The 25,991-nt window shown below is 41.3% G+C and overlaps 3 protein-coding genes across 5 annotated transcripts; all 3 read left to right on the top strand.

Annotated features, from left to right (window-relative positions):
* Positions 1-17: 17 nt before the first annotated feature.
* LOC139413367 (DEP domain-containing mTOR-interacting protein-like) lies at positions 18-3,928 on the top strand. Of its 3 annotated transcripts, none has more exons than XM_071160657.1 (9): positions 18-858; positions 1,169-1,347; positions 1,604-1,727; positions 1,978-2,156; positions 2,306-2,518; positions 2,662-2,799; positions 3,081-3,151; positions 3,259-3,363; positions 3,460-3,928. In XM_071160657.1, the coding sequence occupies exons 1-9, from the start codon at positions 773-775 to the stop codon at positions 3,583-3,585; spliced, it is 1,221 nt and encodes a 406-aa protein (XP_071016758.1). In that variant the 5' UTR covers positions 18-772; the 3' UTR covers positions 3,586-3,928. The 3 variants fall into 3 exon arrangements, with proteins under 3 accessions (XP_071016758.1, XP_071016757.1, XP_071016759.1); XM_071160656.1 differs by having other exon boundaries at positions 2,659-2,799; XM_071160658.1 differs by lacking the exon at positions 3,460-3,928 and having other exon boundaries at positions 2,659-2,799; positions 3,081-3,174; positions 3,259-3,346.
* Positions 3,929-7,561: 3,633 nt separating this feature from the next.
* Positions 7,562-14,543, top strand: LOC139413366 (activity-dependent neuroprotective protein a-like). The gene is made up of 4 exons (XM_071160654.1): positions 7,562-7,928; positions 10,920-11,036; positions 11,253-11,345; positions 11,581-14,543. Exons 2-4 carry the CDS (start codon positions 10,929-10,931, stop codon positions 13,834-13,836), a joined length of 2,457 nt encoding a protein of 818 aa, XP_071016755.1. The 5' UTR covers positions 7,562-7,928; positions 10,920-10,928; the 3' UTR covers positions 13,837-14,543.
* Positions 14,544-14,811: 268 nt separating this feature from the next.
* Positions 14,812-18,597, top strand: LOC139413365 (bcl-2-like protein 1). The gene is made up of 3 exons (XM_071160653.1): positions 14,812-14,967; positions 16,891-17,560; positions 17,809-18,597. Exons 2-3 carry the CDS (start codon positions 17,045-17,047, stop codon positions 17,950-17,952), a joined length of 660 nt encoding a protein of 219 aa, XP_071016754.1. The 5' UTR covers positions 14,812-14,967; positions 16,891-17,044; the 3' UTR covers positions 17,953-18,597.
* Positions 18,598-25,991: the final 7,394 nt, after the last annotated feature.

Below are 25,991 nucleotides of genomic sequence, written 5' to 3'. Positions count from 1 at the left end.
AAATTACCATATGACTTTCCATATGAATAACATAAAAGCGTCACGGTTATATTTGGACAACGGTGCTTATATTTAAGGGGAAGTTCATTCTGCAAAAAGACTATTAAGAATTCTAATAGAGCTGTTGTGCTTTTTGAATAATGCACCACCACCCATAAAAACAAATAGCCTATCCTATCTCTAGTCCATGAGTAGCCCATTGAAAATAAGTGTTTATATTCCACTTGCATGTGTTATTATTTGATTTCTCCGTACATTATATGAAAAGCACAAAGGCTTGATCATAGAGCTGTAGGTTAATTCTAAATAACTGTATTTCTATGGGGTTTCTCCTGAGAATGGGCAACCAAATGTTCTATTCATGGATCTATGCTGACCCCTTGAGGTGATATGAGGTAAAACTTCATTCTTGCCCCTCAGTGTGTACTGAACTGTGAATGAAAACTAGTTGTCTGATAGCTACCCCGCTCTTTTTAAATGAAAACAAAATGTGAATGTTGGCTTTTTTATAGTGACCTTGCCAAAATAATGTAAAGAGCATGCACAGTAGCCTATACCAAGTAAGTATGATAATGGTGGCTTGTGATTTTCTCAGCACATATTGTACTTTCTTGTAGCCTTCTCTCCCTCGGTTTGTGTGTGTGTGTGTGTGTTTATACATAACATCTATCCAACATGGTCAGAGGGTGCTGCTGGGCACTGGTTATTTGGTAAACATACAGGCTTCTAATGAAATGATGAGTTTTTTTCAGACCAGTGACGGTAAAGGAACATGGAGAAAATGGGAAGCAGCATAAACAGAAAATCAATGGCCAGACTGCACAAGGCTAAAGTTATGATTGCTGGAGAACAACTGAGGTATGAGAGAGAAAGTGTGTGTGTGAGAGAGAGAGAGAGAGAGAGAGAGATTGGCTTTCTTTATGGTTATGCTACCTGTTGAAACGTACTGTGGAAATCCGACAAGCTCCTTCCAGATATAGTTGTTTGCATATTTCCTTCAGCTGACCTTCCAATTTAATGTAAACATTTAATTATAAGGGATACAATATATCATATAGAGATGTCAACTGAAACTGATTCAATTCATGATTGAATATATTTCTTAATGTGCCCTTGTCTACTTATAGTAGTTATAGCTGCTTTATTCAACATTTTACCTCACTGCAAGGTTGAGGCTGCATGATGGCAAACTGATCAAGGATCGACGATACCATCTGCGCACTTACCCCAACTGCTTTGTAGCCAAAGAGCTTACAGACTGGTTGATCAGCAACAAAGAAGCTCCCGATCAGGCCACAGCGGTCTGCCTCATGCAACACCTGATGGACCATGACATTGTGCACCATGGTAGGGCACCACAATAACATTCCTCGGGGGATATAAAATGCATAGTAGCTTTTCCAAGAGCTTATAGCCCTGTCAAAGGACAAAGTGCATATCCAACTCCTATAATGCAGTTTCTCACAAGAGCATAAGAGCTTTGCCAAGATACTAACATTGATAATTGATATGAGAGATCCAAAATGCTGAACCATAAAGTAGGGCAATATGAAGACACTCTCAGGACGTTTCCTTTGTCTCTCTTCCACTCTGATCTCTTTAGTTTGTGACAAGCACCCTATATTCAAGGATGCAAAATTGCTGTACCGTTTCCGTAAGGATGATGGCACATTTCCATTTAACACCGAGGTGAAGGTCTTCATCCGAGGACAACGATTGTATGAGCAGTAAGAACTACTTCGTTCACCCTGGGGGTCTCTATCTGTTAGGAACAAGTGTCCTTGCTGAGGTCAAACCCATCTTAGGGTAACCACATCATCTGTATTATGTTCTCAGTATGTGCTAGTTATGGTGATTATGGACTGAAACTTGAAACTTTACCAACTGTATACACAAGTTTGTGTGTAATTGTTCCATTCATTCTGTCTCTGGAGTGCAAAATGGATGTGACCTGATTTGTGTGTCTGTTTTTTGCAGTCTAATAACAGGCAGAGACTCCATTCTGCAACTAAGGGAGGAGCAGGGTATTGCATACCAGCGCTCCATCCCTGGCTGCCAGTTGATGGACTGGTTGTTACAGAATGGAGAGACGGAGAGTAGGCGCCAGGGTTTGGAGTTCTGCCGTGCTTTGCTAGAGCATGGCATCATTCAGCATGGTGAGTTATGTTACCTTTTAACCTTTGGCTGATAACATTGGAGGTAATACTGTTTCCATAGCCTCTTGCAGTTGATCGCCTACTCAAATTACTTCTATCAGAAAATTAGTACAATGCTTTTCCTCTCTCCTCTTCCCAATTCCCATTAGTGTCAAAGAAGTACGACTTCTTTGACAGTAGATTACTGTATCAGTTCTGCATCAATTTTCGCCGCCGGCGCCACCTGTCTGAGCTCTTGAATGAAACTGATCGAGACAAAAAGGAAGGTGCATCAGTGCATGCACTGGAGGACAACCATGCCGACAGCCCCTTTGTCCTGCCCAAGATCCCCCCACAAGAGGAAAGTAGTGGTTTTCAATCTGGTAAATGCAAACATAAAAACAAAGCAAGAGCTCTAAAATACTTCATATGCACATTTCTTCCAAGGTTGCCTATACTGTTGTGACACAGTGGATGAGCTGTTTATGCATACATGCATGCATTTATGTCTGACCTCTCATAGCAGTGCAGCCCAATAAACCATTGAAGATGATACCCAATGTGCATCAGGCCAATTTGAACTCTCTGCAGCTACATGCTAGTGGATATTTACCCCCTGCCACACTCTCCTCTGCCCCAGTGGTGAGATGCAATCCAAAATCAGGTCAGATCGTCCCTCTGTTCTTTTTTGACATAATTAGTTCTGTTCAGGCTTACAAAGATGTAGTCTCCCTAAGCAGTTAGTCTCTGATGAAGGCCATTAAGGGCAAAACATAATGTTTTAACCGAAAAGTATAACAACATTTAAAAATAGTTCATATTGAGCAAGAGCGCCTACTTTTTCTGACCTGCCAAGTCTCCCAGAGGGCAACATGGTTTAGCAATGCTATTGATAAAATCATGTATTTAAACACCGAAAAGAAAACTCTACATTGATTTTGACAGTGCTTAAGAGGAATGTAACATGTGAGGAGCTACTGTCCCCTGGTGCACCCTTCATCAAGAGAGTGTTGACGGTGAGCTATAAGGCCAATATACTGTATGTCCTTCCTCTTTCTAGTCTTGTCTCTATTGGGGAAGTAAATATGTTTTAGCCCCCTCATACCAGTGTTTTGCATCTCAGGTGATGGGAGATGCAGTGGGCTGGGGCTTTGTGATCAGAGGTGTGGCTCCAGTTTACGTCCAGGCAGTCGATCCTGGAAGCCCTGCTGCTGCTGCAGGGGTTAAGGTAACACAAACACATACAAAAATAGTTACACACACAGTAATATATGAATATGTGTTTATCATGACATTCTCCTGTACTTCTACTTCTAATGCCTAGGTGCGTCAGTTTGTGTGCCAGGTGAATGGGCGGAGCGTTCTTCACCTGGATTACCGCCAGGTCACCAGGTTGGTGATGACCGGACCTCACACTGTTGTATTGGAGGTCATGGAACCACTGGGGTGACTTGGAGTCCCTTCAAAATCTTCCAAAATCAGCCTCCAAAATCTCCTGAACTAACTCCACTATTGTGTGCTGTGTGCCAAATGGGAAAGTTGTGGTATCTTTGGCTGCATTTAGACAGGCAGCCCAATGATGATCTTATCCACTAATTGGTCTTTTGACCAGTAAAATCAGATCTTTTCACATCAGAGTTTTTCCAGCGCAGATCTGATTCGTCAAATTATCAATTACTTAAAAAGATTAGAATTAGGATGCCTGTCTAAACCCAACCCTTGTAGCCTACAAAAAGATTTGTAAACGACTTCCAATTTCTTAGGAGTCTTGAAATAAAAATTATCCCAGTGCATGGCTTTGTTGTTGAGCTCTGGATAGCTGAGTTGTAGATTCAGCCTGTTAAATATTATTACGTCTATTCATGATTTAGCTACAGTAGCTAGCCTAGAGAGAAATTGGCAGTGCCTGCCAAAGCTATACTGAAGAAAAATATAAACAAGGCTATATGAGCTGAAACAAAATATCACAGAAATGTTCCATATGCACAAAGAGCTTCTTTCTCTCATTTTTTTTTACATCCCTGTTAGTGACATTACTCCTTTGACAATATAATCCATCCACCTGACAGGTGTGGCATATCAAGAAACTGATTCAACAGCATGATCATTACACAGGTGCACCTTGTGCTGGGGACAATAAAAGGCCACACTAAAATGTGCAATTGAATGTTAATTTCTCTACCATAAGCCTCCAACAACATTGTTTTAGAGTATTTGGCTGGGCATCCAACCGGCCTCACATCCACAGACCACGTGTATGGTGTCTTGTGGGTGAGCCGTTTGCTGATGTCAATGTTGGAAACAGAGTGCCCCATGGTGCGGTGGGGTTATGGTATGGGCAGGCATATGCTACGGACAACACATACAATTGCATTTTATCGATGGCAATTTAAATGCACAGAGAATCGTGACAAGACCCTGATGCCCATTGTCGTGCCATTCATCCGCCGCCATCACCTCATGTTTCAAATCAAACTTTATTTGTCACAAGTGCCGAATACAACAAGTGTAGATCTTACCGTGAAATACTTACTTACAAGCCCTTAACCAACAGTGCAGTTCAAGAAAGAGTTAAGAAAATATTTAGCAAATAAACTAAAGTTAAAAAATATATAAAAAGTAACGCAATAAAATAAGAGGCTATATACAGGGGGTACCGGTACCGAGTCAATGTGCAGGGGTAGAGGTTAGTTGAGGTAATTTGTACATGGAGGTAGGGGTGAAGTGACAATGCATAGATAATAAACAGCAAGTAGCAGCAGTGTACAAAACAAATGGAGGGGGTGTGTAAATAGTCCGTGGCCATTTGATTAATTGTTCAGCAGTGTTATGGCTTGGGGGTAGAAGCTGTTAAGGAGCCTTTTGGCCCTAGACTTAAAACAGTCTATGACTTGGGTGACTGGAGTCTCTGACAATTTTTTGGGCTTTCCTCTGACACCGCCTAGTATACAGGTCCTGGATGGCAGGAAGCTTGGCCCCAGTGATGTACTGGGCCGTACACACTACCCTCTGTAGCGCCTTACGGTCAAATGCAGAGCAGTTGCCATACTAAGCGGTGATGCGACTGGTCAGGATGCTCTCGATGGTGCAGCTGTAGAACATTTTGAGGATCAGGGGACACATGCCAAATCTTTTCAGTCTCTTGAGGGGGAAAGGTGTTGTCGTGCCCTCTTCACAACTGTCTTTGTGTGTTTGGACCATGATAGTTTGTTGGTGATGTGGACACCAAGGAACTTGAAGCTCTCGACCCGCTCTACTACAGCCCCATCAATGTTAATGGGGGCCTGTTTGGGCCGCCTTTTCCTGTAGTCCATGATCAGCTCCTTTGTCTTGCTCACATTGAGGGAGAGGTTGTTGTCCTGGCACCACACTGCCAGGTCTCTGACCTCATCCCTATAGGTTGTCTCAGCATGATAATGCACGGCACCATGTCGCAAGGATCTGTACACAATTCCTGGAAGCTGACAATGTCCCAGTTCTTCCATGGCCAGACCTGTTTGGGATGTTAGCTGGTAGGTGTATTTACGGACATATTCAATTGCTCCCTATCCCAGTCTGCTGTCCCCACATGCTTCAAGATGGCCACCATTGTTCCTGTACCCAAGAAGGCAAAGATAACAGAACTAAATGACTACCGCCCCGTAGCACTCACTTCTGTCATCATGAAGTGCTTTGAGAGACAAGTCTAGGATCATATCACCTTCACCTTACCGGTCACCCTAGACCCACTTCAGTTTGCATACCGCCCCCAACAGGTCAATAGATAATGCAATCGCCATCAAACTGCACACTGCCCTATCCCATCTGGACAAGAGGAATACCTATGTAAGAATGCTGTTCATTGACTACAGCTCAGCATTCAACACCATAGTACCCTCCAAGCTCATCATCAGGCTGGTCCTGGGTCTCGACCCCGCCCTGTGCAATTGGGTCCTGTAGTTTCTGACGGGCCGACCCCAGGTGGTGAATGTAGGAAACAACATCTTCACTTTGCTGACCCTCAACACTATGGCCCCACAAGGGTGTGTGCTCAGCCCCCTAATGTACTCCCTGTTCACCCACGACTGCGTGGCCATGCACACCTCCAACTCAATCATCAAGTTTGCAGATGACACAACAGTAGTGGGCTTGATTACTAACAATGACAAGACAGCCTACAGGGAGGAGGTGAGGGCACTCAGAGTGTGGTGTCAGGAAAACAACCTCTCAATCAACGTCAACAAAACAAAGGAAACAGCAGAGGGAGCACCCCCCTATTTACATCGAAGGGACAGCAGTGGAGAAGGTGCAACGTTTTAAGTTCTTCAGCGTACATATCACGGACAAACTGAATTGGTCCACCCACCCAGACAGTGTGGTGAAGAAGGCGCAACACCGCCTCTTTACCCTCAGGAGGCTGAAGAAATTTGGCTTGTCACCCAAAACCCTGACAAACTTTTACAGATGCACAATCGAGAGCATCCTGTCGGGCTGTATCACCGCCTGGTACAGCAACTGCACCGCCCTCAACCGCAAGGCTCTCCAGAGGGTGGTGCGGTCTGCACAACACATCACCGGTGTCAAACTACCTGCCCTCCATGACACCTACAACACCAGATGTCACAGGAAGGCCAACAAGATAATCAAGGACAGCTCGGCCATCGCTCATCCATATATTTATATTTATATTCTCATTCACCTCTTAATATTTGTGTGTATTAGGTAGTTGTTGGGGAATTGTTAGATTACTTGTTAGATATTACTGCACTGTCGGAACTAAAAGCACAAGCATTGCGCTACACTCGCATTAACATCTGCTAACCATGTGTATGTGACCAATAGATTTTGATTTGATGTGGATGCTCTGGATCAACATGTATGACAGCGTGTTCCAGTTCACAACAATATCCAGCAACTTCGCACAGCCATTGACGAGGAGTGGGACAACATTCCACAGGTCACAATCAAGAGCCTGATCAACTCAGAGGAGATGTGTCGCTCTGCATGGTGGTCACACCAGATACTGACTGGTTTTCTGATCCACGTGTCGCCCCTACTTTTTTTTTTATACATCTGTGACCAACAGATGCATATCTGTATTTCCAGTCATGTGAAATCCTTAGATTGGAGCCTAATGGGTTTATTTCAATTGACTGTTTTCCTTATATGAACTGTAACTCTGTAAAATCTTTGAAATTGTTGCATGTTGAGTTTATATTTTTGTTCAGTATATATCAAAAAGGCAGTAGTATTCCATGGGCCCACATATCCTGGATTATGTGGGTGGGTCCAGTTCAAGTAAAACATACTTCTAATGAAACTTTCCTTAATTATACACGTAAGAATCATTGTTGTGACCTTTGAAACAATCACATACTCAGTGCTAAAGAAAGCACGTATCTCAGAAAAAAATTCGTAAATTAAAAACTTCTCATCCCCAAACATTCACTTCCGTCTTTTTCTCCTCGCCATTTTGGATTGTATTGTTGATTTGGTTGGGGTTAGTTGGGAACATTCAGGAGGGAAGGATTTATTGATGATTATCAGAGTCTATTGTAACAGTCCAATGTATTTGATCTAATATGCACTAGCATGTATCACAAATATTTTGCCTGTTAGAAAGTAATCTAACATATTGCAGATGGCACAGAGATTCGGCTAGCTAGCTAAGCAGCAACACCGGCTTGGCGAGGACGAACAACAACTGCATCATTGAGTTGGATTCAATCGTTGGCCAGCTAGCGAGCTAACGTTACTTGTAAACTAGCATTTGGGCTCCCAGTTGTTTTGTGGTCGGGTTCGGAGACATACCAGGTAAGATTGTTTGGAGGAAAGACCCAAAATGTGTTTTATAATTAGCTAGCTAACATTAGCTAGCTACGTTATGTGAGGAAACTGTCGTTAACTAGCTGACAAACATGCATGGCTACGCTAGCTAACTGATCGGCTGGACGTTGGCTAACTACTGCATGCTAGCCAGCTCGCTTTCTACTAAGCTTAACCCCAGACGTCGGCTAGCAAGTAAGTTAAATAGTAACTAGCATCCATGATGTGTATTTTCTACTTCAGTTTACAGTCATGTATTGTGTTTAACAACGTTTTCTAAATAACCATCGTGGTTAGCAAGCTTACCAACACCAGAGATCCAACGTTAGCTGGCTTCTATGCTTGCTAAAAATGATGCCCTTTCACGGTAACAATAGCTAACGTTAGCTATATACTACCCAGGCTTTTCAGTGCACTGACATTTGGAAATAGTCGCTAGCTTTACTGTTAACAATATAGCTAGTTTAGGTACCATAAGTTCAAAAGCCTAACTTGCAGGCACAACTAAGCCAAGTTAGCTAGCTAATTTAACGTTAGCTAGATACTCGTCTCAAAATCTTTGACTGAACGCTACCATTATTACCACGTTTAGCTTGCTGTAGTCACGACATCACAACCTAGCTAGCTAGGCCAAAATATATGTTGAAAATAAATAATGTTGTGCCAGAACTGAAGTCCCATCACTTCTGTGCCATCCATGCGGCTTTCTTGTGATTTAGCTATGATTTTCAACTGCAAATAATCATAACTAACTTCATAGCTAAGGCATCAGAGTGATTTTATACGAAACATGGGCATAAAAAATATTTTTGAAGATTTTCACGAAATGTTATCCATAGAATGGTCCTTTTTGGAGGAACGATTGTTGACATATATTTGACATTGGATCTAAAAGCTTAATTGCGAGATAATTTGTTGAAATGTTTGACATTTTGGCCTTACCCAGGGCTCCTTTAAACCAGTTAAAGGTAACTAAATGTAATCGAAATGTCCTCTACAATATCCTCAAAAGTAATTATTTATCATGAGAGGGCCATAAACAATAACTAGTAATGCTGCATACTCAAAGGTTAAAATCTCACATTTCTGATAAAAAATAGTTATACATTGCTGAGGTGTAGTCACCTTTGAGGACAGAAGTTCAAGTACCCAGTACAAATATGATGAAAATATGATATATTTAATTCCTATTCAACAAAACTGTATGAATAAGGCTTGAAATGACTTGTATACTTTCTAAATAATGCATATTCAAATTCTAAAACAACTAACAAGATTTCACCTTCCGTATAACTGTAAAATGCATATTTGTATGTTTAGTGTTAAACAAAATGTGCATATTTTATAAATGTCTCTTAATCAAAATGTATTCCCCGATAGCTGTGAACGATTCAAAGAGCTTTAGCTTGTCTTCCTGAACTCGTTAGGAACTCGACTTTCATCTCGTATTAATCTTTTCCGTCTATGACAGGGTTTTTTTGTTTAACGTGTATGAATTATATTAGAGTAATGGCTATAATTTGATTTCTGAATGTGCTACTGCGATGAAACCACACTCTCTTGCTGTGCTACGATGTAAGGATTGCAGGCATATGCTTTGTTGGTGATGTAGGATTCAGCCAGGGGTTGAAAAGAAAATGAAATGTTAGGAGGGACACCCCAGCTTCAAGTGGTTTCAGATTTCACAGGCTGAAAAGGGGACCTTACATCAAAGAGGCTTTAAAAACTCCATAATGTTTCATCTGTAACAGGACCGGCTCTAGCTTTTTGGGTGCCCTAAGTGGGCCCTTTAAATAAATAAAAAAGTGGCCCCCCTCTTGACAGTAGACAGAAATTTACATTTTAACGTTAATTTCCTGTAATATCACACATTTTGCCATGGGGTGGATAATTTTTACATTTTATAACACATTTCAAGCAAGTCTACTAATTTTGTCATGGGGCGGAGAGACCTTTCTGCAGTTTTAATCCTTAACAAGCTGACTACACCGTGAGCGTTGCAAAATACATTTAGAAATCTATATTATTAAATTATTTCATCCGGTTGACCGTTTTATGTGTGGATTAATTGTCGGAGTAGAGGACCTTGTGCATTTCAGGTAAAATAACAACTCAATGTTTATATCCCAGGACAAATTAGCTAGCCACAGAAAGCTAGCTCAATAGGACAAATTAGCTAACAAGTGCTGGCTAGCTAAATTGCCATAAATGTTTAATGCTTTTCAACCTGTCCCCAAATTAATGTAATGTAATTGGTTCAGAGTTTGTTTGATATTTGAACCTGCGTGTTGTGATCGCACACACACACAAGTCAAGTGTTACGGGATTTCACATTTTGCCATGACTTGTGCTATGTTAATGATATCTGAGAGTGACTATCAAAATCAATGGGTTCCCCCTGGAGGTCAGCCCATGGGCACATGCTGTAAGGGCCTGGTTGGTTTGCCCATTATTACTACAAGTATAGATAACTCGCTAGACTAACCAATCTAAAACTTGCATTGCCTACTATGTGTGCCATGTTATAATTTTTAACTAGCTGAGATCCCACTCTGCAACTTTGATATGCCTGTAGACTGGAGTCTATTATGTTCAACAATTTATAGAAAAATGTGCCAGACCAACAACAAAAAAATCATATTCATAAATGAATGTAAGAAAATTGTTATAGATTGGTTAGCTGACAACGTCACAAACGATGCGCGCTATTCAATGTGGCAAAAGTCTGTGTGTTGTGATTCTGGGTGGCCAGATTGCTAGCAACAATGACAAGAAGCTGCCATGCAGGGAATCGTAGGTAGCTCATTTCAGCTATTTTTTATCTTATTCTTGATACCATGTCTTGTTTTGACTGATGTCATGTCTATGCGACTATAGCTAAAATTCACTAGCTAGCTAACCATCAACTGTAACGATGTAGGCCATATAGGTTTGACAATGAGTACTAATAGAATTCTCCCTGATTTATTCTTCTTGCAGACTGGAAAGATGTATCAACTCCCTGTGAACAACCTCACTAGCATACGAAGAGCAAGGAAACAGGTGAAGAAGGCACTTAGTGACATTGGACTGGAGTACTGCAAGGAGCAAGCGGAGGTGAGCTTAAATGTTTATTTTTCATAGCTTTTACCTATCACTAAGGTTTTGGTTGAAGTGTGTCTGTGACTTCTGTGAGTTTCATTTATAATTTTGTAGTCACTTGTGCTCTCAACCATTGTGGTGGTAGAAATGAATAGGCATGTATTCCAATTTGACATGATCCAGCATACAGTTTTGTGATTTCTGATCAAATTGCTCTTCCCTCTCACATAGGACCTCAAAGAATTTTGCCCAGATGAGAACTATGTGAAGAATACTGTCTGCCTGGAACTTTGTTCATGGGATCCGTCATTCTCCAAAACACAGGTAAATCACTCGCACTAGTCAATTTAAAAGATTGGTTATTCAATTACCACTTATTTTGGGGCTTGTAATGATTATAGTACTTCTTTGTTTGTCACAATCATAAATCAAACTAGTTTTGGATGAAGGAGCAATCATTAACATTTTCAAAATGTTGTGATAACAAAGTAAAACAATTAAAAAAAAAATTGGTGCAGTGTCCCATTCTTAAACTCTCCTGGGTATTTGTGTTTTACAGGAGTACCGGTCAAAGCCTTTCTGCTGCACAGAGTGCCATTTCTCTTCCAAGTACTACTCAGGCTACAAGAACCACTTTCGAAATGTCCACAGGAACAACTTTGAGAGCCGCATCCTGCTGAACTGCCCTTACTGCACTTTCACTGCGAGCAAGAAGACTATGGAAACGCATGTCAAGGTCTTCCACATATCCAGTGCGGTGCGTCAGGGTCTGGGTGCCTACCAGGGGGCTGCTATGGGCGCAAATAACAAGGTGGAGAGGGCAATGTACTATTGCAAGAAGTGTACCTACCGGGACCCTCTGTACAATGTTGTGCGAAGGCACATCTACAGGGAGCACTTCCAGCATGTGGTCTCACCCTATGTTGCCATGGTCTCAGAAACATCAGTAAAAAATGGAGCCAATGCTGTCAATGGTAACAACATCCTCTGTAAGCGCTGTCAGTTCTCCACCCGTAGCTATGAGGCGTTAGTGCAGCATGTCATTGAATATCATGAGCGCATTGGCTCTCAGGTGACAACCATGATTGGACATGCTAATGTTGTGATGTCTAGACCCCAAAGCTATGGTATGACCCAGAAGGGTTCTGTGGTGACTGGGGGTCGTACTCTGACGTCTGAACAGGTTAGCCATATGGTGGGGGCCCATCAAAAGCAGGGGCCTTCTGGACTGAAGAATATGACCAGTCAGTCCTCTATTGCTGGCCAGCGTTTGACCATTCCTGGCCATAGTGGGTTGGGAGAAGGCAGAGCCTCCTTATCCAATAACTTAACGTCACCCTCAGGAAAGCAGGTTTCTGGTGCTAACGCTAGTCTTACATCCCAAACACAGAAGTGGAAGATATGCACGGTCTGCAATGAGCTCTTCCCTGAAAACCTGTACAGTGCTCATTTTGAGAAGGCACACAAGGCTAAGAAGGTATGGGCAATTGCAAAGTTCATCATGAAGATCCACAACTTCACCAGTAAGTGTTTGCTTTGCAACCGTTATCTGCCAAGTGACACGTTGCTTAACCACATGCTGATCCATGGGCTCACCTGCCCACAGTGTCATGCCAGCTTCAATAATGTGGAGAAAATGCTGGATCATGTGGGTCAGGCTCACCCAGATGACTTTGTTGGTCCTCCAGCTGCCTCCCCGCTAACCTTTGACCTCACAATTGGGCAGGCTAAGAACAAGATCATACAGCTTATTGTTATAACCTATAACATGAAGGAACCTGTAGCTGCCCAGGAGCAGTCTATGGCTTCCCATGCTCAGAACAGCTTCCTTGCTCCAGTGAAGAGTCTGCCTTCAAAGATGCCAGAAAGAAAGAATGACATGCTTGCCAGAAGTCAAGCCACTGTATCTGGCAGCAATGAGGTTGGCAAGACCCTATGCCCACTGTGTTTCACCATCCTCAAGGGTCCCATCTCTGATGCATTGGCACAGCATCTGAGGGAACGACACCAAGTGCTTCAGACGATGCACCCTGTGGAGAAGAAGTTGACGTACAAGTGCATCCACTGTTTGGGTGTCTACACCAGCAACATGGTGGCCTCCACGATCACTCTGCATCTTGTGCAGTGCCGAGCTGTGGGCAGGGCCCAGAAGGGTCCGGGACCAAAGTCTGCCTTAACACTCAACTCTTCTGGTGCAGGGTTCTTAAAGCGTCAGCTACCCACCCAAACCATGTCTGACTCCAAGAGGATGAAGATTAACAATGATGTTGGATATTACCCCATGGACAAGCCAGGGGAGGCTGTGGATCTAGTGTTGGACCCCAGAAGCTATGAGCACAAGACCTATGAGGCACGAAAAGCCTTCCTCTCAGCCTATTTCAATCGTCGTCCCTATCTAACCTCACAGGAAGAAGAGAAGCTGTCTGCAAGCCTGTGGCTCTGGAAGTCTGACATTGCCAGTCACTTCGCTCACCGAAGGAGGTCATGTGAGAGGGACTGTGAGACCAGGAAATTGAAAGTGCTACTTGGCTTTGACATGCAGGCACTCAAGGGACTGAAGCATGACATGGACTTTGAGGAGAAAACCAAGCTCCCTGTCACCTCAGTGGAGAAAGCCTTTAAGTCTAGGCCGACACTTAACACAGACCAAAGCAAACGATGCGAGACAATTAACTGTACCCTCAAGCTAAGTACTTACACAGAAGTGACAGAACCCATATCAATTGACTCGTCTGATAGTGAGTCAGAACAAGAGGACTGTTCTGTTAAGAATGGGGAAGTTGACACACACAAATCTGTGGATGTCACATCTTAAGAGAAATCAAACCTGCCAGAAGAGAGAACTCCAAGCATTGATGGGCCTTCAAGAGAGAAGGTGCCTTGGTTTGATAACATGAGACATCAAAATGAGAAGTCTAAAAGACCTGCGGTACACAAAGTATAACGGGGGTTTGGTGCAGGTAATCATTGCACACTACAATTATTCAGTTATAGGAAAGTATGAGAGACTGACAGGACAAATGAAGACTTCATAAAGTCAGTGGGATGCGCAGTTTAAGTAAAGAACAATGACTTATGAATTAGGAACTACACAAGTATAGAAACAAACTTAACTTCTGGCTCCAGATAAACGTTTGCTGAAGTGAGCTAAACAATGGTGCAAAATAAAATGTATGGCGTCTGTAACTAATATTGGCTGTAACATTGTACATATTTAGTAGGCCTACATTAGATTATGCATACATTCTGACTAATGTCACAGTTTTAAGTGTAATAAAAAAAACGTTCACTCTTCATATAGGCATATGGGTTGTCCACCCATATGATGTATTATTGTCATTTACATTTTAGAGATAGCAGGGTAATATGTATGCCTATGTTCACTTTTGTTTAATAAAGCTGTTTGCAATTAACCTTCTCATTTGACCAACACTAGTATCATGTCATTGTGCCCTTCTGTTATGCAAATATATTCCATTGCACAATTAATTTATTAAAGTAAAAATGTTTGTTACATTTTCATTAAATGTTTGGTAAATTGAAAAGGTCAACTCAGAGTAATATACCCTCAATGAAAGGGTAAGGAAATTATTTATAAAGATAAATATTTGTACAACATCTGAGGGAATACATTGATATAAATATATATATATATATATATATTTTTACATTGATGTAAATATCAGAACACAGAATATCTGCCCTGTGACATTTTGAACACAAGTCTCAACTTCCGCTGTGCCTAGTCTGATTGGTTGTTAATTTTGTGAAAAGGCGGAACATCCGATCTACTTGAGAGAACTGGCCAATGGCCAACGTGCATTAATGGCCTTTTCGCTGCTGCAAATATGTCGATATTCTATATGCCTTTATGCACAAAAAGGAATCCACCTTTGAAAAAATCGATACCTCTCCCTTGAAAGGTGCTTCAGTCTTAGTTGCAATTGTAAGTATGACAGACCATGGTATTTTTAATGATTGGGTTATAAAATATTACTATGGAGATCGGAAGCTTGTACAGTGTAGCTAAGCAATATATGAAGCTGTCATTTCTAGCTTGCTAGCAACGATGCTAATTTATACGTATAACTTAGCTACATATATTCACTTATTTTATGCATACCGTATTGAGAAATTATTGCTTGGTTGTCACTTTTACTCCAGGTGATATTAACTTGATCTCAATACGTTTGTTTTTGAGCTGGGAAATCCATTTATATGGCTATTGCGCAGCAGGAAAGCAAACACATTTTGACAATTTGTTACTAGTAGCTAGGTTATGCAACTTGTCAAACGTGCCATAATGTAAACAATAGCTATATTAGCCGTTTCCTTTTATCTAGCGAAGAAAGCGCATTGTTTGGTGGAAATTAAACGCTTTAGATCTGTTGCGGTCGGTGACGTTTTAAAATGAGTATGGCCTTATTGCTGTTACAGCATATTGAACGACTGCCATTCGTATTCCATTCACCCAGCTCAATGTAACATCGATAGGTTCCGGCTACTACATGATACTCGAATTTTCCATATACCCATCATGAGGTTGCTACAACCTAGCCTATGAATGAAAGTTTACAACGTAGGTTGAGAGAAAAATGTGAGTAATCAAGGTGACAGTGACACGTTCAATACCGTCTTGCACACGTGTCTGCATCTAGCTGATCTAGGGTGTAATCATTAGTCCAGTTGCAATCGAGAGTTTATATTTGACAAATGCAGTGATGTTTATTCCCGTTTTGTTCCGTTTAAGAAACGTTTTTCAACATAATCGGCTAAATTAATACACCTCTGATCAAACACAGTTCACTTTAATAGCAGCCACATCCTCCTCTCACATTTTCTCTTCATGTGTGGACTTCAGTGCACATCAGCTGCCTGTGACCAGGTGAAAATACTTTTCCAAGCCAAACCTTCATATCGTAACTGCTAACCGCTACACACAGCCTACATTGTTGTCACCATATTAGCCAATGTCATAGTCAACATAGCTAATGGAACTAACTTGTTAGTAAACCCGCTACAATCATGCAGTACAGTGAGTGTACAGTCAGGAAGCAGTTTAGCTAGCAGTTACACCAGTGGGCCCCGGTAGCAATAAATAAACAAAACCAAAGGTTTACCTTGACTTAGAAGAGTTCCAGTGTTGGATAGACACAGCTAGCTAACATAGTTTAGCCTACCCAAACATAGGGATGCTTACTAGCTGCATTTGCTAGCTAAGTAAGTGAAAGAAGAAAAAAAATGTATAGCTCCCTCTCTCTCTTGCTTCTCATTCAGTTGGGAAGAAATTAATTAGTTAACTTTTAAGCTATATGTTTTTCTCACCACATTTCATGCACTGCAATGCTAGCTAGCTGTAGCTTATGCTTTCAGTATTAGATTAATTATTATTCTTTGATTGGTTGGACAACATGTCAGGTCATGCTGCAAGAGCTCTGATAGGTTGGAGGACGTCCTCCGGAAGGTCTCATAATTACTGTGTACGTCTATGGAAGGGGGTGAGAATCATGAGCCTCCTGGGGTTTGTATTGAAGACAGTGTGCATTTAGTTAACAAAAACAGCTAGCTTGCTACCTGACATCAATGGTATTAATTGCGTAATTAGTTTCATACATGTGTCAGCGGCTTATTTGGAGATGCATGTTGATTTTTCTACCTTACCCAACAGACCTGGATTTAGCAAGACTTTCTATATTGGTTTATGTAAGGACTAGTAGATCATAACATTGATTTACATTATTTCTAGGTGATTGTGATGCTGCTGGGGCAGAGAGTTTCATTCTTAATGACAATGACCAATAGAATCCACAGTGTTTTCATGTGTTCTGCATCTGAGAATTTGTGTGTGTGTGTGTTTTTTATATTCCAGGGTGTGATTACTTGTTGCAGCCCAGAGGAAACTGCCAGAGGGCAAGCCTTCATTCCAGACATCCCAGTTACAGTGTTAGGTATGGCAGGAGAGCCCTGCGATTTCAAATAGTGTAGAGTCAATGGATAAAGAGGGTGCATAGAAGGTGGAAAATATGTCTTACAGTAACAGGGAACTGGTGGTGTTTTTTATAAGCTATAAACTGTCCCAGAGAAATTATCCATGTTGTCAGTTGGTGCTGGAGGGTGCAAGTGGACGGACTGAGGGGGATGAAGCCATTGCAAATGGGTCTTTGGGGAACAACAGGAACGGCAGAAGCAATTTGGGTATGCCTTCCTCTGCACAAGGGGGAATTGAGGCGGTGAAAGCAGCACTACGGGACTCAGTGGATGAGTTTGAGCTGCGTTACACCCGCGCATTCAGTGATCTCTGCTCCCAGCTCCACATCACCCCTGCCACAGCCTACCACAGCTTTGAGAGTGTGATGGACGAAGTGTTCAGGGACGGGGTCAACTGGGGTCGCGTGGTGGGCCTGTTTGCTTTTGGCGGGGCCCTGTGCGTTGAGTGTGTTGAGAAGGATATGAGCCACCTGGTGACGCGCATCGCAGACTGGATGGCCACCTACCTGGACAACCATATCCAGCCCTGGATCCAGAGCCAAGGAGGATGGGTAGGTTAGAGCTGATATTATACATCCACACATTCTATATCCTTGTTATGGAATTTTGTAATACATTCTCATTGTCAACACTATGGTGTGTGTGTGTGCCTCGTTTGCTGCACCCACTCTCTGTGAAATTGAGGATACCATGATCGACTACCCTAAAAGGAGAAGCTACAGAGGGGTATTGGGGTACACTGATGAGTTGCTAACACATAGTTCACTGTATTTATCTTCCTCTCTCTGTTCCCTGAAAGGACCGTTTTGCGGAGATCTTCGGCAGAGATGCAGCTGCAGACGTCCGACGGTCCCAGGAGAGCTTAAAAAAATGGCTGCTAGTTGGGGTGATGCTGCTTTCAGGAGTACTGGTCGGCACTCTCATCATGAAGAAATGCCAGTGAGTGGTGGAATAGGAGTGACATCTACTTTACCCCCAGCACATATAAACCCAGCACATATAAACGCAAAATCAATGAAAAAAGAACTGAATAGTTTGTTTACATAAGCCCAGTCTGCTTGTGCACTGACAGAAACCTGATTAGTAGCCCTGGATATTGCTGTTTTTGGGCAATCAATATGTAGCTTGGTGAGCTGTTTTACTACTCACGTCTCCTGTCCTGCGCCCTTCTTTTTACATTTTAAAAGTGATACATATAATAACATTTTATGATATTTTTCATATTGTTGGTTTTCTTTTTTTTTCTTTACGTTGGTAAAGGGTGTTGCGTTCAAGACTAGAGATGCTTTAAATGGACCTGATAAGCTAAGAGTGAATGGGAAAAATACAGCTTGTGTGATAGATTGTTTTTGTGTTTTTAGGTTTGTGTGTTACCCTGTATACCCTAGGACCAACTACATACATTCTTTCCAAATGGACACTTGACATAACATTGAAGATTCTAAAATATTGTTTTTATTTAGTGTGCTCCAAGAAGTTAAACCAAACCTGTTTTCATTTGACATTTTCTTTAAGTGTTCCGTTCCTTCCTTGCTGTGCTGAAGTTTCAGGCATGCACTAAATAATAAAACATATTCATGTTTTATGTGTTTTTGTTTTATGTGATTCACTGACAATAGTACAACACAGAGAGTGAGAACACAGAGTAAGTGATACATTCAAATTGGCCACGCTGTATTCTCATATGCCATTAGGGGGTGCATGTGCTCAACAAATACAGTTTCTGGAGTGACTATTTTTCAGCCTCAACTCTGTGCAACATATCAGGAATACCTTGTCCTGTTTCCCAGAGAGTGTTGATCTGAAGAGTGTGTCTCTAAAAATACTGCTAATGTCACATTGTCTCTCGAAGCTCTTTGCTAGTAGAGTTTGGAAATGGCTTACAACACTGATGGCAGTGAAACATCCAGCTTGGCTTGGAATCCTAGTCCTGCTACCCTTGCACAATTAAAAGAAGCCATTGTAATCCCTTTGAATTTCATACTTGAATCTATAGTATGTAGTTGTAAATAATGTATATTTCCTGTTCTCATCCTACACAATGTAGTTGACTTCAAGTTGACTTCAAGAGCACATAGGTTGATAAACTTGTAGGTATTTCCAGATAATAACATACTACTGCATCTATTCTTTGGCGCCTACGATATTAAAAACACACAACGAGATGACTTCTCAAAGATGGAGGCTGAAAGTCTGAATGGAATAGACATGACAGATCTGGAAGGACTATATCGAGCAGGCTGGACCCAGCCTGTGGTTGCTAATCTCTCCCTGTCATTTGTTGCCTTTTCCGCAAACTATTGCTAGCCACACCAGCGGATAAAGCCAGTTAAGGAAATAAATTATGGAAACTCACCAGCTCCTCAGAGAATCTAACTCTTACTCGTCATATTCTCATGTCATATTCCCTACCTCTGCATCTGGCTTCCTTTTGAACGCTTACAAAACTGTGAGCGGAATTAGCCCGAAGCAGATTATAGAGAATATTATAGAGAATATGTGTAGGGAATATACAGTATATAATATGAGTGATATTTATGGGAAATAAAGGCCTATTCTCTATACATCAGGCTTGGCCTCAATTCAGAAATTTGGAATGGACTCCCATTCAACTCACAAGTTGAAATTTGAATTTAATTAGTCACACCCCACAGGATGTACAATTTGAGTTTTAGTAACAGGAAGAATAATTTAATTCAGTGAAGTTCAAAGAAATTCAGTCATAGCACATGAGAGTTTAATTGAATCTGACAGGTCACACTTCCATACACCAAAGAATATACAGTGCCTTGCGAAAGTATTCGGCCCCCTTGAACTTTGCGACCTTTTGCCACATTTCAGGCTTCAAACATAAAGATATAGAACTGTATTTTTTTGTGAAGAATCAACAACAAGTGGGACACAATCATGAAGTGGAACGACATTTATTGGATATTTCAAACTTTTTTAACAAATCAAAAACTGAAAAATTGGGCGTGCAAAATTATTCAGCCCCTTTACTTTCAGTGCAGCAAACTCTCTCCAGAAGTTCAGTGAGGATCTCTGAATGATCCAATGTTGACCTAAATGACTAATGATGATAAATACAATCCACCTGTGTGTAATCAAGTCTCCGTATAAATGCACCTGCACTGTGATAGTCTCAGAGGTCCGTTAAAAGCGCAGAGAGCATCATGAAGAACAAGGAACACACCAGGCAGGTCCGAGATACTGTTGTGAAGAAGTTTAAAGCCGGATTTGGATACAAAAAGATTTCCCAAGCTTTAAACATCCCAAGGAGCACTGTGCAAGCGATAATATTGAAATGGAAGGAGTATCAGACCACTGCAAATCTACCAAGACCTGGCTGTCCCTCTAAACTTTCAGCTCATACAAGGAGAAGACTGATCAGAGATGCAGCCAAGAGGCCCATGATCACTCTGGATGAACTGCAGAGATCTACAGCTGAGGTGGGAGACTCTGTCCATAGGACAACAATCAGTCGTATATTGCACAAATCTGGCCTTTATGGAAGAGTGGCAAGAAGAAAGCCATTTCTTAAAGATATCCATAAAAAGTGTCGTTTAAAGTTTGCCACAAGCCACCTGGGAGACACACCAAACATGTGGAAGAAGGTGCTCTGGTCAGATGAAACCAAAATTGAACTTTTTGGCAACAATGCAAAACGTTATGTTTGGTGTAAAAGCAACACAGCTCATCACCCTGAACACACCATCCCCACTGTCAAACATGGTGGTGGCAGCATCATGGTTTGGGCCTGCTTTTCTTCAGCAGGGACAGGGAAGATGGTTAAAATTGATGGGAAGATGGATGGAGCCAAATACAGGACCATTCTGGAAGAAAACCTGATGGAGTCTGCAAAAGACCTGAGACTGGGACGGAGATTTGTCTTCCAACAAGACAATGATCCAAAACATAAAGAAAAATCTACAATGGAATGGTTCAAAAATAAACATATCCAGGTGTTAGAATGGCCAAGTCAAAGTCCAGACCTGAATCCAATCGAGAATCTGTGGAAAGAACTGAAAACTGCTGTTCACAAATGCTCTCCATCCAACCTCACTGAGCTCGAGCTGTTTTGCAAGGAGGAATGTGAAAAAATGTCAGTCTCTCGATGTGCAAAACTGATAGAGACATGCCCCAAGCGACTTACAGCTGTAATCGCAGCAAAAGGTGGCGCTACAAAGTATTAACTTAAGGGGGCTGAATAATTTTGCACGCCCAATTTTTCAGTTTTTGATTTGTTAAAAAAGTTTGAAATATCCAATAAATGTCGTTCCACTTCATGATTGTGTCCCACTTGTTGTTGATTCTTCACAAAAAATACAGTTTTATATCTTTATGTTTGAAGCCTGAAATGTGGCAAAAGGTCGCACAGTTCAAGGGGGCCGAATACTTTCGCAAGGCACTGTATCACTTTTCTCTGGAAACAATGTTGATATACTCTTTTAACCTTGTTGCTTAGAATGGACCATTATATTTCCACCAACCCTTTAATTTGTTTGGCTTATTGTTTAAGTCCTCGGGGTCAACCTGAGGGTGAAACTAATGCATTCTGGGAAATGTAGTATTTCCCCATATTGAACAAAATGTGATTAATGAAATATAACTAAGAATAGTCACATACAGGTTTTTATTTCCTTGATCATTCAGTAAGAGTTTGTCCTGAAAATCAATTGTTTCAACAACATTTTATATGCATATACAGTACCAGTCAAAAGTTTGGACACGCCTACTCATCAAGGGTTTTTCTTTATTTTTACTATTTTCTACATTGTGGAATAATAGTGAAAACATCAAAACTATGAAATAACATGGAATCAGTAACCAAAAAGTGTTAAATCAAAATATATTTTATATTTGAGATTCTTCAAAGTAGCTGTTCTTTCCATAATATGGACTTGGTATTTTACCTAATAGGGCTATCTTCTGTATACCACCCCTACCTTGTCACAACACAGCTTATTGGTTCAAACACATTAAGAAGGAAAGAAATTCAAGGCACACCTGTTAATTGAAATGCATTCCAGGTGACTACTTTATGAAGCTGGTTGAGAGAATGCCAAGAGTGTGCAAAGCTGTCATCAAGGCAATGTAATGAACACGATGGGAGACAGAAAGCTGGTTTCAAGCGCAGGGCACAGCAGGTGTTTGTTGTAAAGGACCACTGGAGGAGGCAGGTAGCTGGGTCCAAGGGCAGGCAGAAGGTCATACACAGGGGGTCCAACAAGGCAACAGTATAGGCATGTAAAAGGCAGGTAATGTCATCCGGGAGATCAGGCAATAGGTTGATAACAGGAAATCCGATAGGCTAAGGTACAGGCAGGGAATATGCATCGTTAGTGAGTCACGCAAAAACTATTATACACGGGAGGATAACTTACAGGAAACCCAATGCTCCAAATAGAAGTGCGTCACAAAACAAACAATACCTCACAATGATGGGGTGCAAAAAACTGAACTAAAGATTGTGTGATAATGACATACATGTGTGTGAACAGGTGATCAGAATTCAGGTGATTGGGTTCTGGAGAGTGAGCTGCGTTTAGGGGATCTATGTGTTTGAGAGTGTGAGCTGGAAAGTGACCTGCGTTCAGGGGATCTTGAGAGTGTGAGTTGGAAGCAGACGTTACATGCAAAGGGTGGCTACTTTGAAGAATCTCAAATATAAATTATATGTTGATTTGTTTAAGACTTTTTTGCATACTACATGATTCCATATATGTTTTTAATAGTTTTGATGTCTTCAGTATTATTCTACATTCTTCTAGAAAATAGTGAGATTTAAGAAAAACCCTTGAATGTGTAGGTGTGCCCAAACTTTTGACTGGTGCTGTATATAACGACATGCTTGATGTTTTATGTACAATATGTATATTTGTATAGACTACACCTAGAAGAGGCATTTTAATTTAATTTCACTGAATTCAATTATATTTCCTTTAATTCAAATTGCAATTCTGTATCCTGTTGACTACTTCAATTCAAATTAAATCATTTAATTAGAATTTATTAGGCATTCTCAATTCAATTCTGAATTGAGCCCAAAGCTGCTCTACATGATCTTGACACTATGGTCAGAGAGCCCTGGACATAAGAGAGTCCTGGAAGTCATACTGTATGAAGTTTATTTTTGGACATGTAAAAGCAGGCTAAAGATGATTATGACCCCTTCTCATAATGAAAGTGGAGGTAAGCTTGAGCCTAGGTGGCATGTCCAGATGTTCACTGGTTCTTCTTGCAACAGGGTGGTGTGCTGACAAGGCTGAAACAGAATGTTGCATGAATAAAGACACAACTATGCAAATGAATGTTTACATCTAGATCTGGTCCATTGAATCTATTTGTGTGGATTTGTGTCCACAGCTTGTGTAGGTTGAAAGCATGACGCAGTGTGAAGTGCAAGAAATATACAGTAATACCGAAGTAAGAAAACGTCTATGCAGAGAGGTGCTCACAACTGTAGCCTTCTTTATGGTCATGCCTCATGAATAGCTTGATTTAGTTTTTGATTTAAAGTGACTGTTATCATACTACCATTTATTAGCTTTATATTATCATTGGATCACTATTACTGTACTAATCATTATTGTTCAATTGATTGGTCTCTTTAGATTGATTAGTCTGTTTATTGTTAGATTAGGCCTATTCATTCATGCATGGGCGTTGGGCTTAGTACCTGTGTGCTCCGCAGAGCCTCTGAGTGAGTAACTGCAGGGGGAGTGTGTATGACTGGCTTTTGGCAGTAGGTGGGTGGTTTACAGTGTGTGGCTTTAGTGATAAGTTATCAGTAGTCAGACAGCCACTGTACTGAACAACCCCAACCCTACTCCCCACCGCGGACTGAAAAATACACTTTTGAGGTCACAACTTCTATATTATATTGGGTTATACTTGTCCATTCCTATATGTATAATTTAGTCTAGTTCAGCTATGTTACAAAAAAAAAAGTCCAGTGCGACTTACAGTTAGATTATAGCACATGATATTGATTTTGCCTTTGGCTATATCTGTAAGCAAATTTTAATCAGTATATACAACTTTGATATCATATTTGTCTCTGATTCATTACAAAGCACATTATGATTGTTGTTTATACATTACCTTTTTGCATTCAATTTTTTGAAAATGTATTAAAAATAGAAAACAGAAATACTTTATTTTCACAAGTATTCAGACTCAAAATTGAGCTCAAGTGCATCCTGTTTCCATTGATCATCCTTGAGATGTTTCTACAACTTGATTGGAGTCCCCTTGTGGTAACTTCAATTGATTGGACATGATTTGGAAAGGCACACACCTGTCTATTTAAGGTCCCACAGTTGACAGTGCATATCAGAGCAAAAACCAAGCCATGAGGTCAAAGGAATTTTCCGTAAGATCTCCGAGACAGGATTGTGTCGAGGCACAGATCTGAGGAAGTGTACATCATTCTTAAATGGAAGAACTTTGGAATCACCAAGACTCTTCTTAGAGCTGTCCGCCCGGTCAGCACTCCACCAATCAAGCCAAACTGAGCAATCGGGGGAGAATGGCCTTGGTCGGGGAGGTGACCAAGAACCCGATGATCACTTTGACAGAGCTCCAGAATTCCTCTGTGGAGATGGCAGAACCTTCAAGAAGGAGAACCATCTCTGCAGCACTCCACCAATCGGCCAGGCGGAAGACACTCCTCAGTAAAAGGCACGACAGCCTACTTGGAGTTTGCCAAAAGGCACCTAAAGGACTCTGATCATGAGAAACAAGATTATCTGGTCTGATGAAACCAAGATTGAAGTCTTTGGCCTGAATGCCCTAGCGTTACGTCTGGAGGAAACCTGGCATCATCCCTACGGTGAAGCATGGTGGCGGCAGCATCATGCTTTGGGATGTTTTTCAGCGGCAGGGACTGGGAGACTAATCAGGATCTAGGGAAAGATGAAGGGAGCAATGTACAGAGACATCCTTGATGAAAACATACTCCAGATTGGGGCGAAATGTTCACCTCAGGCTGGGGCGACGGTTCACCTTCCAACAGGAAAATGACCCTAAGCACACAGCCAAGACAACACAGGAGTGGATCGGGACAAGTCTCAAATCAAATCAAATCAAATCAAATTTTATTTGTCACATACACATGGTTAGCAGATGTTAATGCGAGTGTAGCGAAATGCTTGTGCTTCTAGTTCCGACAATGCAGTAATAACGGCATTGCAGGGTGGCGGCAGGGTAGCCTAGTGGTTAGAGCGTTGGACTAGTAACCGGAAGGTTGCGAGTTCAAACCCCCGAGCTGACAAGGTACAAAATCTGTCGTTCTGCCCCTGAACAGGCAGTTAACCCACTGTTCCCAGGCCGTCATTGAAAATAAGAATTTGTTCTTAACTGACTTGCCTGGTTAAATAAAGGTAAAATAAAATAAAAAATAACAAGTAATCTAACTAACAATTCCAAAACTACTGTCTTGTACACAGTGTAAGGGGATAAAGAATATGTACATAAGGATATATGAATGAGTGATGGTACAGAGCAGCATAGGCAAGATACAGTAGATGGTATCGAGTACAGTATGTACAAATGAGATGAGTATGTAAACAAAGTGGCATAGTTTAAAGTGGCTAGTGATACATAAGGATACAGTCAATGATATAGAGTACAGTATATACGTATGCATATGAGATGAATAATGTAGGGTAAGTAACATTATATAAGGTAGCATTGTTTAAAGTGGCTAGTGATATATTTACATCATTTCCCATCAATTCCCATTATTAAAGTGGCTGGAGTTGAGTCAGTGTCAGTGTGTTGGCAGCAGCCACTCAGTGTTAGTGGTGGCTGTTTAACAGTCTGATGGCCTTGAGATAGAAGCTGTTTTTCAGTCTCTCGGTCCCAGCTTTGATGCACCTGTACTGACCTCGCCTTCTGGATGATAGCGGGGTGAACAGGCAGTGGCTCGGGTGGTTGATGTCCTTGATGATCTTTATGGCCTTCCTGTGACATCGGGTG

Source organism: Oncorhynchus clarkii, chromosome 7, assembly GCF_045791955.1.
Source record: "Oncorhynchus clarkii lewisi isolate Uvic-CL-2024 chromosome 7, UVic_Ocla_1.0, whole genome shotgun sequence".
NCBI lineage: Eukaryota > Metazoa > Chordata > Actinopteri > Salmoniformes > Salmonidae > Oncorhynchus > Oncorhynchus clarkii.
Note: the sequence above shows the minus strand (reverse complement) of the source record. Positions and strands in the feature narration are given on the sequence as shown.